This window comes from Protopterus annectens, chromosome 9.part0 (assembly GCF_019279795.1).
Source record: "Protopterus annectens isolate FY-2018-M chromosome 9.part0, PAN1.0, whole genome shotgun sequence".
Lineage (NCBI taxonomy): Eukaryota > Metazoa > Chordata > Ceratodontiformes > Protopteridae > Protopterus > Protopterus annectens.
In genome coordinates this window covers 1,712,225,773-1,712,240,776 of record NC_056743.1, presented here as the reverse complement: position 1 = coordinate 1,712,240,776, position 15,004 = coordinate 1,712,225,773, and the positions used below count along the sequence as shown (strand labels likewise).

At 39.9% G+C, this 15,004-nt stretch overlaps 1 protein-coding gene across 1 annotated transcript in view; it reads right to left on the bottom strand.

The window, feature by feature from the left end:
- Positions 1-388: 388 nt before the first annotated feature.
- The window catches only part of LOC122810766, a 427,664-nt gene continuing 413,048 nt past the window's right edge, over positions 389-15,004 (bottom strand). Inside the window, exon 5 of the mRNA XM_044082326.1 lies at positions 389-500. Within this exon, the coding sequence (XP_043938261.1) occupies positions 389-500 (112 nt within the window). The remainder of the gene's footprint in view (positions 501-15,004) is intronic.

Sequence of the window (15,004 nt, the reverse complement as noted above, 5' to 3'; positions counted from 1 at the left end):
TTATAAGCACATCAGGTCAGTCTATAATGCATAGATGAGCATAGTCTAGAACAAAGTAACCAAACATTTGCCAAACATACATTCTGAGAAAGCTTTATAAAGTCAGTTTTACATGAGAAGCTATGCACCCTCTAGTGCTCATCATAATCAGTGCTAGGTTTACAGCATCTTCAAGGTAGCAAGAATTTTCAGCTAATCGCAGAAGTCAGCCAGACTGCATTCAGTTGAATGTCCTAGTAATGGCAACAAATTACACACTAGCCCACTTAATCCCCTAATCCCACTCAGCATCTTCATAAAAAGAATGAATGGATTTAAATGTAATGCAAAGTTCTATACTTTACAAACATTTGCATTTTTTATACTCCGTATCAAGTGGAATTTCTTTTCACTCACGTATGAGGCAAGGAGAGCCAAGGTCCTCTTCAGAGCTGCTCGATCCACCAGGGTCGACTGGTGGCAAGTGGTTTTGCCTCTTCAGCCTTTTCCAAAATTCTGCACTACAAAACAAACAGATGAAAGTGTCAGAAAGTCATCCAAACTACCCATGGGGAAATACCACAGTGAGGCTGCAGCTAACTATCACTTCATTCAACATCAATACCTAAATACTGCTGCAAAATAAATGAACAGATTTTAACTTTAAGCTTCAATACAGGTTCACAAAACATACCCCACATCTTCATTACTGAATGTGCTCCACAATACAACACTATTCTTCCACTTCTGAAACCTGGAAATCATCCACATACAAAGAAAAGAAACATTTAGGTCAATATCTGAATGAAGCAGTCAGAATGAAAAGAAACAAAAGGTGTGACAACACCTAGATATCTTATTACAAGCAAGGAAGTAGAAAATCATGGGCAAAATTTGGTCAAATACTGCCATGAAATTACCTTGTTCCATGTGCGGGGTTTATCTGGTCTAATGAGAGCAGAAAGCACAATATTGGCAAGTGCAGACAATGTTTGGAACTCCAGGGAAGGAATGTGAAGGATAAATATGGTGCCTTTGTTATACAGAGAGGGGACAGCTCTCTGCTGCAGACTTTATTATTAAGGGGGTTAAGGTAGATTAGTGAAAGCACTCGAAACACTGACCTAGATACTAGCATGAAAGGAAGCAACTATGCTGGCAAAAGGGACCACAATGCTGAAGCAAACTGGATGGGAAGCAAAGGAAAAGGTGCTCAGGATGCAAGACAAGCTTAGTCAGCTTTGGAATAGTGTGAAATGTGGGGTCTCCAGAAGCCCAAAAAGTTTCTGGGAATTATGGAAGAGGCATAAATGCAAGTCAAGGTTGTTTTTTTCAGATGAGAAAAGGAAGGATCAGAGAAAAACCTACAAATGAAACACGCAGAGGATCAAAAGATATAGGCACAGGTAGCCACATGAGTACAGACAAGTGGGTCAGCAAAAAGCTGATCACCGAAGAGAAACAGGATGGGAAAGGGAGGGGAAAGAAGACAAAGTGGGAGAGGAAGCAAGAAAAAAAGATGCCAAGTAGTAGGATTTTAATGTGAAGGACCAGGGCAGACAGTGATAAGTGCTAAAGATGAGGAGAAAAAAAAAAAAAAAACGTGTAGAAGACAACAGATAGAAATGGGCTGGGAAAAAACATTAAGACCCACAGTAGACAAGAAAGCCAGTCAAGATGCAACAGCTGGCAGGAGGAGCTATACCAGATCAGTGAGCAACAGGACAGGCAGATGTAGACCAGAAGGAGCAAATGGGGTGGTAACAATGAGTTGCCAAGTAGAAGACCAGTCTGGTAAGAAGGTGTGAAGGAAAGGAGAGTTTAAAGTGATATCCACTATGGGGAGAGAGAAGGGTTAGAGACAGGAAAAGGAGATGGACAAAATCAGAGGAGTAGCAGGGAAGTGTGTAGTCCTAGTCTGGGTGTGGATGGTAGAACCTCGTACTCAACATGGCAGTGCATGTTGCCTATACAGTTGTGAGAGCTGGCTGTATTTGGTGAATTTACCAGCGAATCGGATCTGTGTGCATCTTTTCTACTTTAACCTGTTGAGTGTCAATGGGTTGACTCAAGAGACCATCCCTCTGGTGGCTAATCAGAATAATTTCTGGTCAGTGGAGCAGATCCAATAACCCTTGCTCCTGTCTCTCACATATCCAGTGCGACATCTGGCTGGCAGTGGCGAGTCTTCTCAGCTTCCATACTGACCGTCATCTCCTGTTTTGCATTTTGTCCCATATTACTACCTCTCTCCTAACTGCAGACATTCCTCCTCCACTTGTACCACTACATCCTTTCTCTTTATTTTTCATTTGCTTCCTTCCTAGAGCTGCAACCAATTCATTTTCCTGACCCTTCTGTCTGCTTCCTACAAGGCCTATTTACAACTGTCCAGTCCTGATTCATATGTCTCATTTTCTCTTCGGCCCTTCCTCCCATTCCTAGCACGGTCTTCTAATTTTGCTCATCTCCTTTTCCTTCTGTTCATCCCTTTTCTTTCCCTATAACGGGCATCATAGTATCAGCCACTGGTTGATCCCTGAAAGTCCACAGATGAGTGCTTTTCCTGGTGGGAGGAAAGCTCTGAAAGGCTTGGCTCCAAAATGTTTTAGCCAGCATGTGGAAGGTGCTCTAAATGCTTTGGATGCTGGTTGGCTGTTGTATCCTATGCAGGATATAACCATGTAACTTAGGTTACTGCAGCAGTGATGATAATGAAGAACATCCTTTGTTGCCTGTGCCAGAAGGGGAGTCCTTCTGAAAATGAGTTTTCTAGGCTTGCTTTCAAGGAGTCCTGGAGCAGAATTTTGTCAGTTGTTTGCTACGAATGGAGGTAAGCAGATCTACCAGAGGTGCTCCTCACAACAGGATCAAATATGGAAGACCCCAAACAATTAAATTCCCATTTGTCAGGGTCTGTCCTTGTCTTGCTCAGCTCATCTACTACAACATTTTGCTCCGATGGAATGCAAGGCACCTGTCAAGTGAGCTTGTGCAAAATTGCTATATCCCATGCTACCATGGCTAATCTACCCAGAGGGTATGTTCTGGACACCCCCCCCCCCCCATTTATGTACCATATTAACTTGAAACCATTTATAAAGGCTCTGGGGATGACAGAGTTGAGTGCATTTATTACTGTCCACAGCTCTGATTTCTGTGTGTTTAGGTCGGTCTTTTGGTTCCAAAGTCCTTGCAGTTTTATCCCCCGAAGAGACAACTCCCTAAGCAAAGTCTGAGGCATATGTTACATACTGTATTGCAACTGACAGGAAAATGGAAGACCTGTATTCAGGAAAAACTGGTCTCTCCATCAAAGCAGTTCCCTTTTTACAATTCCCAAAACTGTGATTTGAGAAGTCAGGGTGTGTTGATGTTGAGACCATACATGTATCATTAAATCTTTCTAAGGTGGAGTCTGCCTAGAGGAATCATGAAAATGGACACCACAAATTCTGAGAAATTCCCTTTCTGAAGTCCTGGACTAAGTAGAAAAGACATCTGCAACTGATCTAAACTACTTTTTCCTAGGGAAGAAAATCTCTGAACTTATGTATCCAAAAGTCGACTCAAGTACAGTCTTGTTGGAAAGACTAAGAGATATCTTATTCAAGAGAAAGACTCATTACACTTTGAAAACCTCTGCAAAGATAGTCTAAATAAGGAAAATGTGAATACCATGCAGTCTGCAATAGGCTATCAGTGGGAGCTAAGCAGTGAATATGCTTGGATCAGTGGATAATCCAATGGGTAATTCAGATATTTCAATGCAATTCAGACAGACAACTTTTGAAAAAGTTTGAAATCTGTGGCTATAGTAATATAACAATCATCCTTTAAATCTAGGGTTACCAAAAAAAAAAATAAAATAAAAACGGGAATAAGAGGCAAAAGATTGTGAACAGATAGCACTTTGAACTTTTGAACTTTCACAAACTGGTTGAGAAAAGAAAGATCTAGGACTGGTGCCCATGAAACCCCCTTTCATTGGTACTAGAAACATTCTTGAATACAAAAGCTTCCCTGCAAGGGAGATGGGGACGGGTTCTTTTACCAAAAGATGCTAAACACCAGCAGGAAAAGTTCAATCTGGCAGATGAGGTGGAATCTGCTGAAAGAGTTAGGAGCTCCCACTGCCACCCATGGAGTCCCCAGGGTTCGTTTCTGGGACCTATCCTGTTTGGCATCTACTTCACTACAGTAAAAGCCAATACCCAAGGGATTTGACAAAGCAGTCACTGGAATCCCCAAATGATTTGGCCATCATATGGGAAAGTTTTTCCCACAAACAACTGTTGCCAGAATCACAGACAAACCAAATGCCACAATATCCCTTTGGAAGCCATCTACAGAGAGAACTGCCACACTGACAATATGCCCCTAAAAGTTGACCCAGTTGTTTGATATTTGGGAACTTGTGTGGACATTGACCCAACTTGTGACAAACATGTGCCCACTGTCATACAAATGTCTTGTATTGTGCAACTTATAAACAAAGGGATTGCACATAGATCTAGAGATGTCATTATCCCCTTCACTCAGCCCTCAGAGCAATCATTGTGTATAATGCCCCCTTCAACATGCATCTATCCAGACACGTGGAACTTAAGATGTCCACAGAGATAACCTTACTACAAGGATGCAAGGCCTAAATAATATGTATTAGATGGGCCAAATCAAAGTCCTGTCATTATACTTTGTATCCTATAGAGTACTAAGATAATATGGTATCTGGCATACAAGGCATCCTCCACCCCAGTAGTGATGAACATACTGTGCATCAGCAAGTGAAATGGCATCAGAATTACTCTGTCCAGGAATCTAAATCTTTTCTGCAATATCAACAGAACTGTTTGGAGGGACAGATACTTCAGAGAGGATACGACTGCTCTGGAACAGAATCCACCATCCACGTAAAACAAAGCTCATCCCAGTCCATATTCAAGCGCAATTTAGATCTATGGATGGGTTATTGAAAATTCACACCAGGACTGCCCCCCTGTTCTACTAATAGACAGAGGCAGCTCCTAAAGGTTTACCCCATGAAGGGGTCCCCCTCAAATTATATATGGTATAATCCCAATTATTCCCACGGGGGGTAACATACAATTATCTATCATGGAATGGTTAATCCAATGTAACAAACAGGATAGGTTAATTCAAGCACCAGAAGGGAAATTGGCTAGGCTTAAAATGGACCGCTAGGACAGCTAGCCTAGTATGTACCTATGACAATTAGAGCTTTACAATTAGGAATTCTAAAAGAGTAGCAGAAAAATGCATTCATTTCCCAAGTTTATCAAATGCTTTCCAATCCTTATAGAGGGAGAGAGATAAACATGGGCTAAATGTTTAGCTACAGAAGGATTTGACAAGGAAAACACTGCAGGGTCAGATATAGGATTAGACAGCACTTGTAAAATTGTATAGCTGCCTTCTCAGTGGCTACAAACTGGCTGTCAGGCATGTTGTAAGATGCAATAGAAATCCTGCAGTTTGAAGAACCAGAGGAACAGGAGTAGGCTGAGAAAATACCAGTTGTAATAAATCAGAGAGAACAGGAATATCATCTGTTCCCATTGCAAATTCTAATTAATTCTACACATGGTTACACTAAAAGTAAAAAAAAAAAAGACTTCTTATTTTCCCTTCGAAGAATCTCCTCAGAATCTGTTGCCAGAGGGGAAAAGAAATTAATGTTTTCCCCTTCGATTCAATTCCATATTCATTACACTGGGAGTATTCTATTCAGAAATTTACGAATTCCTTTCTCTCTTATAAGTAGAACCAGAATGTGAAGGCCATGAGGCTGAACTAAACTCAACAGACCTTCCCCTGTTTATGGCAACTGAGACAGGTGAAGATAAAACAAAAACATCCATAGAAGCAGACCAACTCATGTGCAGGACATCATCTTACAAAATCGACATCTCAGTCCAGACAGGAAAAGAAGACTAGATCAAACCTGACAAAAAAAAGTTTTCACTAAAAAAAGAACTATCTTTCATAAACTGACAGAAATGCTAGGTGACCGTCTAAAAACATTAAATCCTAGTGCAAAAAAAAAAGTTCTTTGAAATAAAGTACTGTCTTGGTCAAATACTAAACGTGGAAACTTTTTCCTCCAACCAAAGGGAACATAATCTCTGCCCAGCTATGGAGAAACACTAGCATACCATCAATCCTCGTACACAAACATGAACAGTACTCTTCAGTAGCAGGAATGCCCAAAAGGACTTTGCATCCAGACTGCTGATTTTCCCCTGCCTAGTTCAAGCTTTCAATAATCTGGATGTGCAGAAGGTGGCCGGTTGTTATATCCTAGGCAGGATATAACCCATAACTGTGGCTACTGCAGCAGTGATCTTAAAGTACAATTATGGAAGAAACTTGACAGCAGCTGTTTGAATGATTACGGCTGCATTAGTCTATGTTATATGGGTTATATCCTGCCAAGGATACAACAGCTGGAGAGCTTCCAGTTCTTTGCATCTTCTTCCAGGCATTGAACTCATTAAACAGCCCAAACTGAGCTGACTAAAAGACAGGTTTGAGTACCGAGCCCATCACAACTTACACACCATCAGAGGGAGGAAGACTAAACCCTGAGAGGACATTGTTTGGGGAGGGGGGGGAGCAGATATTCACATCCTGGTATAAAAAAACAAGTGGGATGGAGGGAGTGAGTGGTCACTGTAGCAGTAATCAATTGATCAACTACTGTTATGCTAAGCTTACCAACACAACTGTACTATGTTCATCACATTGATCACTGCTGTTATAGCCTAAGACAGAGGTTCCCAAAGTGGGGTCACAAGCCACTGGTGGGTCACACTTGTTAACACTGTGATGGTGGCATCTACTACTTTAAGTAGGACCATGCATGTGTCATATATGCGGATGTTAACCCATTCTGCACTCGCACAAAGAATTTAAACTAGCCATTCCGTTTACAGAGAAGGTGTGTATGTGTATTTTAAACTAGCATTTCTGTTTGTTTCTGTATGGAAGAGAAAGTACGTGCATGTGTATATTTAATTTAAACTAGCCATTCTGCTGTACGAGAGACAAGGGGTGTGTGTGTGTGTGTGTGTGTGTGTGTGTGTGTGTGTGTGTGTGTGTGTGTGTGTGTGTGCGCGCGCAGATAGATTTAGCCTCATAGTTTTGGTCAGTTTCTCATAAAATGTGTGGTTTTGTGGCAAATCACAGAGGACTGATGTCACCAAATAATGACATGAGTTTCAGACTTCATATCCTTCAGAAAAATGCATGCAAACACAAATTCTGTTATCCTAGCAACTTTCTCAGTTGAAAAGAATATTTAAAATCTATCTTATTTTTTTGGCCATTGTACACTATTTTAGGCTTTGTCCAGATTTCTTGCACTAAGAGGTTGAGAGGTAAGCATACCTCTCAACTGTCCAGACTTTGCAGAATGTTCAGATGTTTGCCTCATATTTTTGGCATATTTCTCATAAAATTTGTGGTTTTCTGTTAAATTGCTGACAACTAAAATAACGGTCATACATTTGAGTTTCACACTTCATTTCCTTCTGAAAATGCATGCATAGCTGTTATTCTAGCAACTTTCTAAGTCTACAAGAGCAATATTTATACTCTGTCCCCATTATGGGGCCTTTGCCCCCCCCCCCCATTAGTTTAGGCTTTGTCCAGATTTCATGCGCTAATAAGTCAAGAGGTATGAAAGCATCGTATGTAATGCCCTAGTTGCAAATTTGGTGCATTTTAAGGGGTGATAGGGGATCTGCATTCATGAGTGTGTCCTCCTTTATTTAAGATACCTAGTCTTGTCATCAGTTTCTCAGTCATCCCCTATTGCAATACTACCAGCTTACCAATTTTTCTTTAATGTAATGTTCACAATTAATTCTTCAAGGGCAGCAAGCACTGAATTTGTAGATAAGAAACTGAAATGTAAACTTGTTTGCCAGTTGCAGCCTGTTCATTAGTTACAAATCTCTTTAATGTGGAATTATTCAAATGAATTTTACTTCTGCAGAGAATAACAGACACTGGTGGATTGTAATGACAGACGTTTGGGTAACCTTTTATGGCTAAAATGTTCTGAACTGGGCGGTTTTGCCATTATTGGTGCATACATTTTGTTTCACTGCTTACTGGAAAAATGTTCAAAACTACAAATTTAAAACACACTTTAACAAGTAGTGCTGTATTATACAAGGAATATAATTTAATACAATCAGGAAGGTGAATCAAACAACACATACATGTATGCATGGCCCTAAAAATGTGTGTAAGGAGCCTAAGGTTTGAAAATAGCCCAAAGGTAAACCTAATTCTCCACTGGCCAGATGCATTTTATATGAATGTGGGTTTTAAAGCTGTTTCAGTGACCGAGTTTCAATGGCAGAGAAGTTTACTGCTCATGCTAAGTCTGTTTTCACTGTGAGACTGTACGGTTTGTTTAGCAGATGGCTATTTGTGTTTGTGCATTTTATTTCAATATCTGTAATCATTGTAGAAGTAAATAAGAAAACAGTATGCACACTGACAGGTTTGAACAGTGTTCTTGTTATCTGGGAGAAATACCCAAGTAATGGAACACTGGTATGGCTGGGGATGGGGCTGCTGCAGGAGAGGCTGCTCTGGGGGGGGGGAACCAATCTATTACTCTGCCTTGAGCCCCATTTGGCAATTGGTTCTGCTAATACTTCAAGTATGAGAATAGTTTACATGGCCCCTTTAAATCCAGAAAAGGAGGACCGTGCTTGATTCACATGCACATACACAGATGCAAGTAGTGGGTTGCAAAAAATTACTATTTTTGAAAGTGGGTCTCTGCCCATAAAAGTTTGGGAACCACTGGCCTAACATATATGGGTAGATTAGCATATCTTAGAACATCTGAGAGGGGGAAGGGTCCCAGAGACCCTGGATATTGGTCCTAACAAAGTCAGACTTAAATCTGGAAAAGTAATTGAGCTTATAATGCCTTGTAAATACAAGTACAAAGGTGCAAGATTCCTGCTTCTAGAATACATGGAGTCTAACCCTTTCCAAAAAATCACAGATGAAGCCAATGCCCTGGTATTTTGTCTTTGACCTCGTCTGGACTAGTTTTGTTGTAATGGGAACAACAAAAGTTAATAGCATGACACAACCAATTGAAAACCTGTTTTGACAAAGGTTGTCCCTTCTCTGCTTCAACTGTTAGCTTTTCTAACACAAAATTATAATCCCAAGTGTAGATCAGTATGTATATCTACCTTTAAGAAACTTTCCATGGGCATGCACGTGTATAAATACTGAGCACGTGCGGGCCAGACTGCAATTTTGTAGAGAGCTGCTGAGATGTAAGCATGCATGTATGTAATGGTCTTATCAGTTTGTTTATATTTTATTTTGCTGCTATCTATCCTGATGCATTTCTACGCTGCCTGTTCATCTTAATCATAACATAGGACGAACGACATGGTGTCAGAAAGGGATCCAGAATCAAGACCAAGAGGCACTCAGTTAATGTTGGAGAAATGCAGAGGAATGATCACCCCTACTGCATCATGTACAACTTGCAAAACAAGTCAGAAATGAATTCCAGGTACTAAAATGTGCTTAAATGATTTTTTTGCTCGAAGAATATAAAACAAAGCACTCAGAATGCACAAAGCAAATTTCTAGTTAAATGAAATGTCCAAAACTCACATATTAATAAAAATATTCGAAATAGTTAGGAAAATGTTTGAAGTAAAAAGTAATATCTTTTGGCTTTTCCTGGTTAGGGGTCGCCACAGCGGAACTCCGGTCCGCTAATGATTGGCAGTGGATTTTTACGGTGCCGAGTTGCCAGCCCGCACCCAACCTTCAAAGGTGACACACCCATTCATGCTTGCACCTACCTGCATGTCTTTATCACTTGACCGCAGGGAGGACATGTAGACTCCACACAAAAGGCGCTCCAGCCGAGAATCGAATGGGAGAACCGCTAACTGCTGCACCACTGCGGCCAGGAAAAAAGTGTTTGAAGTAATATCCGAATAGCATAAAATGTATAAAATAAAAAAAAACTGCATTTTTTCACTTTGTGCTACTTTTTTGCATTAAAGCTATTCAAGATATCTTAAGTATACAAAGTGTTTGCAAGTTTGTATAGTATTACAGTGCAATTACTTTGCAAAATACAGACATTTCAAAGCATATTTTGCAAAGTATAGTATTTCAAAGAGTTTATTATGCATTTGAATGTTATTACAAGTACCTGGTGTTCATGCATAATCACAAGGGCCACATTTGCAATGTATTTAAGCATACTTTGTTGGCATAGCTGAAGGATTTCAAAAACCAGCTCCACTTGTGTTTGATAATACTGCAGAAAATTGGTGGGTGTTTGAGCAAGAGTACAATATTTTCATACAAGCTGCATTTTCTGATGAAGATGCACATAGGAAGGCATTTATTCTGCTTAAAGTAACTGGTTCAGAGGCCATAGAAAGAAAGCATTCATTTGTGTATGCATCTGCTGCATTTGCTGGGGAGGGGAAAACTATCATATAGTGGCACCGGCGGAAACAAGGGAAGACCCCCCCCCCCCCCCCCGAGTGCTTAAAGTGTAAATTTAGAGAAATATGTAACCCCCAAATAAATATTACAATGGAAAAAGGCACTTATTTTACACAAGAGATCAACAGCTTGGTAAAACTTTTGCAGCACATATCACTGACTTCAGAAATAAGGCTAAAACATGATGATTTAACGGATGAGTTGATAAAAAACAGACTTGCCTCATTTCTCCAAATATTTTGCGTTTCTAATACTATGACGGGAAAAGATCTCATTCCTAAGTCAAAGTATGATTAAAGTTCATGAAATTAGTATGGTTTCAATCTTTGATGTCAGCAAACAGTGCTCTTTGCAGGACCCACAATGTGCTCAGTAATCACTCCTGCAATTTGTATGTGGTTACATGGATTGGTAACTTACCTAAATACAATTGTAGATTCTTTTTTATATGACCCGTTGCTCTTACTACTATTGGAACATTCTGGGTATCCTTCCACATTACTCTTATTTCTGCCTGCAAATCCTGATATTTTATGACTGTGTGTCTCTGTACACAAGACACTGTAGTTACTGGGTGTGGCAACTTTAATGATCCATGTTACTTTTGTCTTTTCTTGGACCACTATATCCGGTTTTCTAGCATCTATCTTTTGAACGTGTTGGTAATGGGTGATCTTGTGATATAAACTTAATTTTCTATGATGCTTTGTGGCTCATGTTTCCAGTGTTTCTCCACCACTTCAATACCATAATGTCTGCACAATCTGCAGTGCAACAGTCTTGCCACATTATTTTGCCTTTCAGTATACAGTCCTTCTGCCATTAGTATGCGACAACCAGCAACAAGCTGTGCGACTGTTTCCAATTCAGTTTTACAAAACCTACACTTGGTCTGTTTCTCCCACATGTTCAACGGACTTTGTAAACCAGCATGTACATAGCCAGTCACCATCTTGGGCTGCCAATATTAACCTTTCATCTCTAGGTTTGAATTTGCCTCTCCTTAACTATTCATGCGTCCATTCATCAACATGTTCTTCCTGAAGTTTTCTATACTTGCAACTATATTTATGCTTTTTCCACATTTCTTGCCTTCTCATCTGGTCCATCTTATATTCTTTCTTTTGTTTTTTGGCACATTCAGTTGCTGCCTGATTTTTATCTACTTCTGATTTGATTTCCATTCCTGCTTGATGCTGATATGCTTCTGCTAAATTAAGCAGAGAAGCCATCTTAGATTTATTCTCCTAATGTTTCAAAACGTTCACTACATTTGGGTCTTGTGAGGTCAGCAGATGTGTGTGGAGTCCCACAATTGTAGATCTATACATATAATCAGTTTCAATCAAGGAGGCCCATCCCCTCCTTGGGAACGGGGAACATATAATCTTAGTACACACTGATTTTTATAAATCATTTGGTGAGCATGAAGCATCCTTCATGTTTCCCTGTCTAATCTATCCAACACATTTTGGGGCCAGTCAATCACTCCAAAACTAAGTTGGGACAGGAAGAGCAAATTGGTTTATAGCTTGGATTTTGTTCCTAGATGTCAACGCTGTTTTCAGAATTCGTCTTCTAAAGTATTCCTTACAAAGTTTTGTTCATGTTTTATTGTTGATCCTTCATCAATTCCCAAATAGTTATACAGTGCCTCTTGCTAAAGTTCTTTTATATCACATTCTTGTCCCAAACTGATGTCTTCCTGGTGCTGCAGGTTTCCTGCTTTAAAGGTTGCTTTTGCACACTTATCAAGACCAAATGACACTCTTGTATCAGCTGAAAAAAAGTTTTGACAACCTGCAGCTGTGCTTTCAGTTCCTCATCTGATGAGCTACAGTTTTAAAATCACTGACAAAGATGATGAGATGTCTTTATACTTTGTTGTTTTCTAGGAGCCAAATTGTAGCCATGGCCTAAGCTGTTAAATAAACAGCTTAATGGACCAAATTGTAGCCATGGCCTAAGCTGTTAAATAAACAGCTTAATGGATTAATGGCAAGGCAGAATGGCAACTGTAACAAGAGAGTAACCCTGGAATATCCCCCTTTGAATTTTTATCCCTGGGATAATAATCTACCCTTTATCATGGCTTAATTGAAAAGTGGTCTGCCATTGTTTCATGGTTACTGTAATGTAGTCAGTGTAGGGTACATAGTGTACATTTTTAAGCACTCTTATCCATGAATGTGGGATACTACCAAATGCTTTTTTGTAGTCAATCCATTCCATACTTAGATTCTTCCCCTCTTTACAGTTCTCCACTATAACTTTAACAAATGATCCCTTGTCCCATATGACTTTTATTGCCCTTTTATTCTATTGCCATAATTGAGCTTTCTTCTAAATGACTATAAACTCTGTCGGTGTCAATTCCCATGTATAGTTTACATGTCGTCGAAAGGCAAGTTATCGGTCTATAATTTTTAGGGCAGCTTACAGGTTAACTCTTAAGAGCATAATTTTACCTGTTGTTAGCCGATGTGGTGGCTGTTCGGGGTGCGCATATAAATAGTTCTTACTCATGCCTAAATCCTCGTGCAAAGATGTTAATACTTTTAACCAAAAGTTAGGTACTGCATCTGGGCCTGGTGTTTTCCATTTAGAGGCTTTTCTTAACTTTGTTTAAATCTCGCTGGCTTGTTATTTCATCCCATTTCATATCCTGTACCTTTAAACTTCTTATTCTTTCTTTTATTTCTTCTATCCATTTAGCATCTTTGTTATGTTCCACAGGACCTTCATAGATCCTTCTCCAAAATGTATCTACTTCCTCTTTTTTTGTAAGTCTTTTAATTCCTTTTACCTTACTTCCCAATTCTCTATAAAACTTTTTTGGGTCATCAATAAATTCCTTATTTTGTACTTTTCCCTTATATTTACCTGTGTATCTTCTAAGTTTTTCCACCTGTGGTTAAATTTTTAGTTTATTTGCAATAGTGCAAGATAGATCCTGGTCTGTTCTAATACTGTGCATTGCTTTAATCAGGTCCATCAGCATTTTGAATGTTGAAAACGCTGAATTTAATTTCGAACTGAAATGTTCGAAATCTCAGAACAGCGAACTGACAGAACATCGATTTCTTTCCCAGGGAAAGAAATCGGTGGGCCATCATCAAAGTTTACTATTTCCTCCACTGTGGTGCGGTCTCGGAGTTGGTATATTTAAGTAGGGGGGTTGTGGGTGGCACAGCCCCCTAAGTTGGGGGGTGTGGGGGGCAAAGCCTCCCGCTTCTGTCAGTGTTTAAAGTATTTACATTTTTTTTTTTTTTTTTTTTTTGCACGGAACACCGGTTTCTTTCCCTGAAAGAAATCGATGTTACGTCAGTTTGCTCTTTTGAGATTTCAAACATTTCAGTTCGATAACATTGAATTTGGCGTTTTCAACATTCAATATGCTGATATAGACCCCTTTAATCACATCCATCTTTCTTAGTATTTTTGTTGATCTATTCCCACTTCTATAATCTTCTAACAGTGACACGTCTTGTTTTAATTGCTTTATAGTTTTCTCTATTCAATACTTCCATGATGGTATTCAATTTCTCCCCTTCCTTTCCCTCACTACCCCTGTGTTCTTGTGGTAGAATGTGATAAGTTACTAATTTAGTTGCACAGTTACTGCCTTCATTTGTTTTATCAGACTTCTTACTTTCTGGGTTTTATCGATCTCCTGCAGTCTATTTCTCTCATTGATCTTAATTTATCTTTCCATGTCCATTAAATCAAGCAACTTTTGCTTGCTTTTAACTCCCAGGCTGTGTCTTATACGAGCTCCAAGAAGAACTGAACCCTCACATTAAGTCACTGTTCAAACTTAGCCTTACTACAGGATATGTACCCAAAGAATGGCGTACAGCTACAGTGGTCCCACTCCACAAAGGTGGTGTCACAACGGACCCCGGAAACTATCACCCCATAAGCCTGACTAGTCTGGTCTGTAAAGCTATGGAGCGTATTATCATGGAACTCAAAGACATTGGGAGCCTCCAGACACTGGACCCTACCCAATTCGGCTTTAAGGGCAGATCTTGCCTCTTAAACCTAGTTGATTTCTTTGAAACAGTTACCAAAGCCATAGATGAGGGCAAGATAGTCCACACAGCCTACCTGGACCTCGCAAAAGCCTTCGACACAATACCCCACTCGGGCATCATAAATAAGCTTACCAGCTTAAATATCAACCCCTATATCACAAGATGGGTTGCAAACTGACTCAGAGATAGAACCCACATGGTCAGAATCGCAGGTGCCATGTCTGAATCCAAACCAGTTACAAGTGGCGTCCCACAGGGCTCAGTTCTGGGACCTCTCTTGTTTGGTATATACTTCTCTGACGTTTAGGATAACACAGGGGGATTATGGCTGACAAAGTTCGCAGACAACTGCAAACTGGGGGCCATAATCGAATTTCCAGCTGACACAAGCATCCTCCAAAAGGGTCTCACAGAGACGGATGCTTGGTGCCAGAGCCACGGCCTCAAGC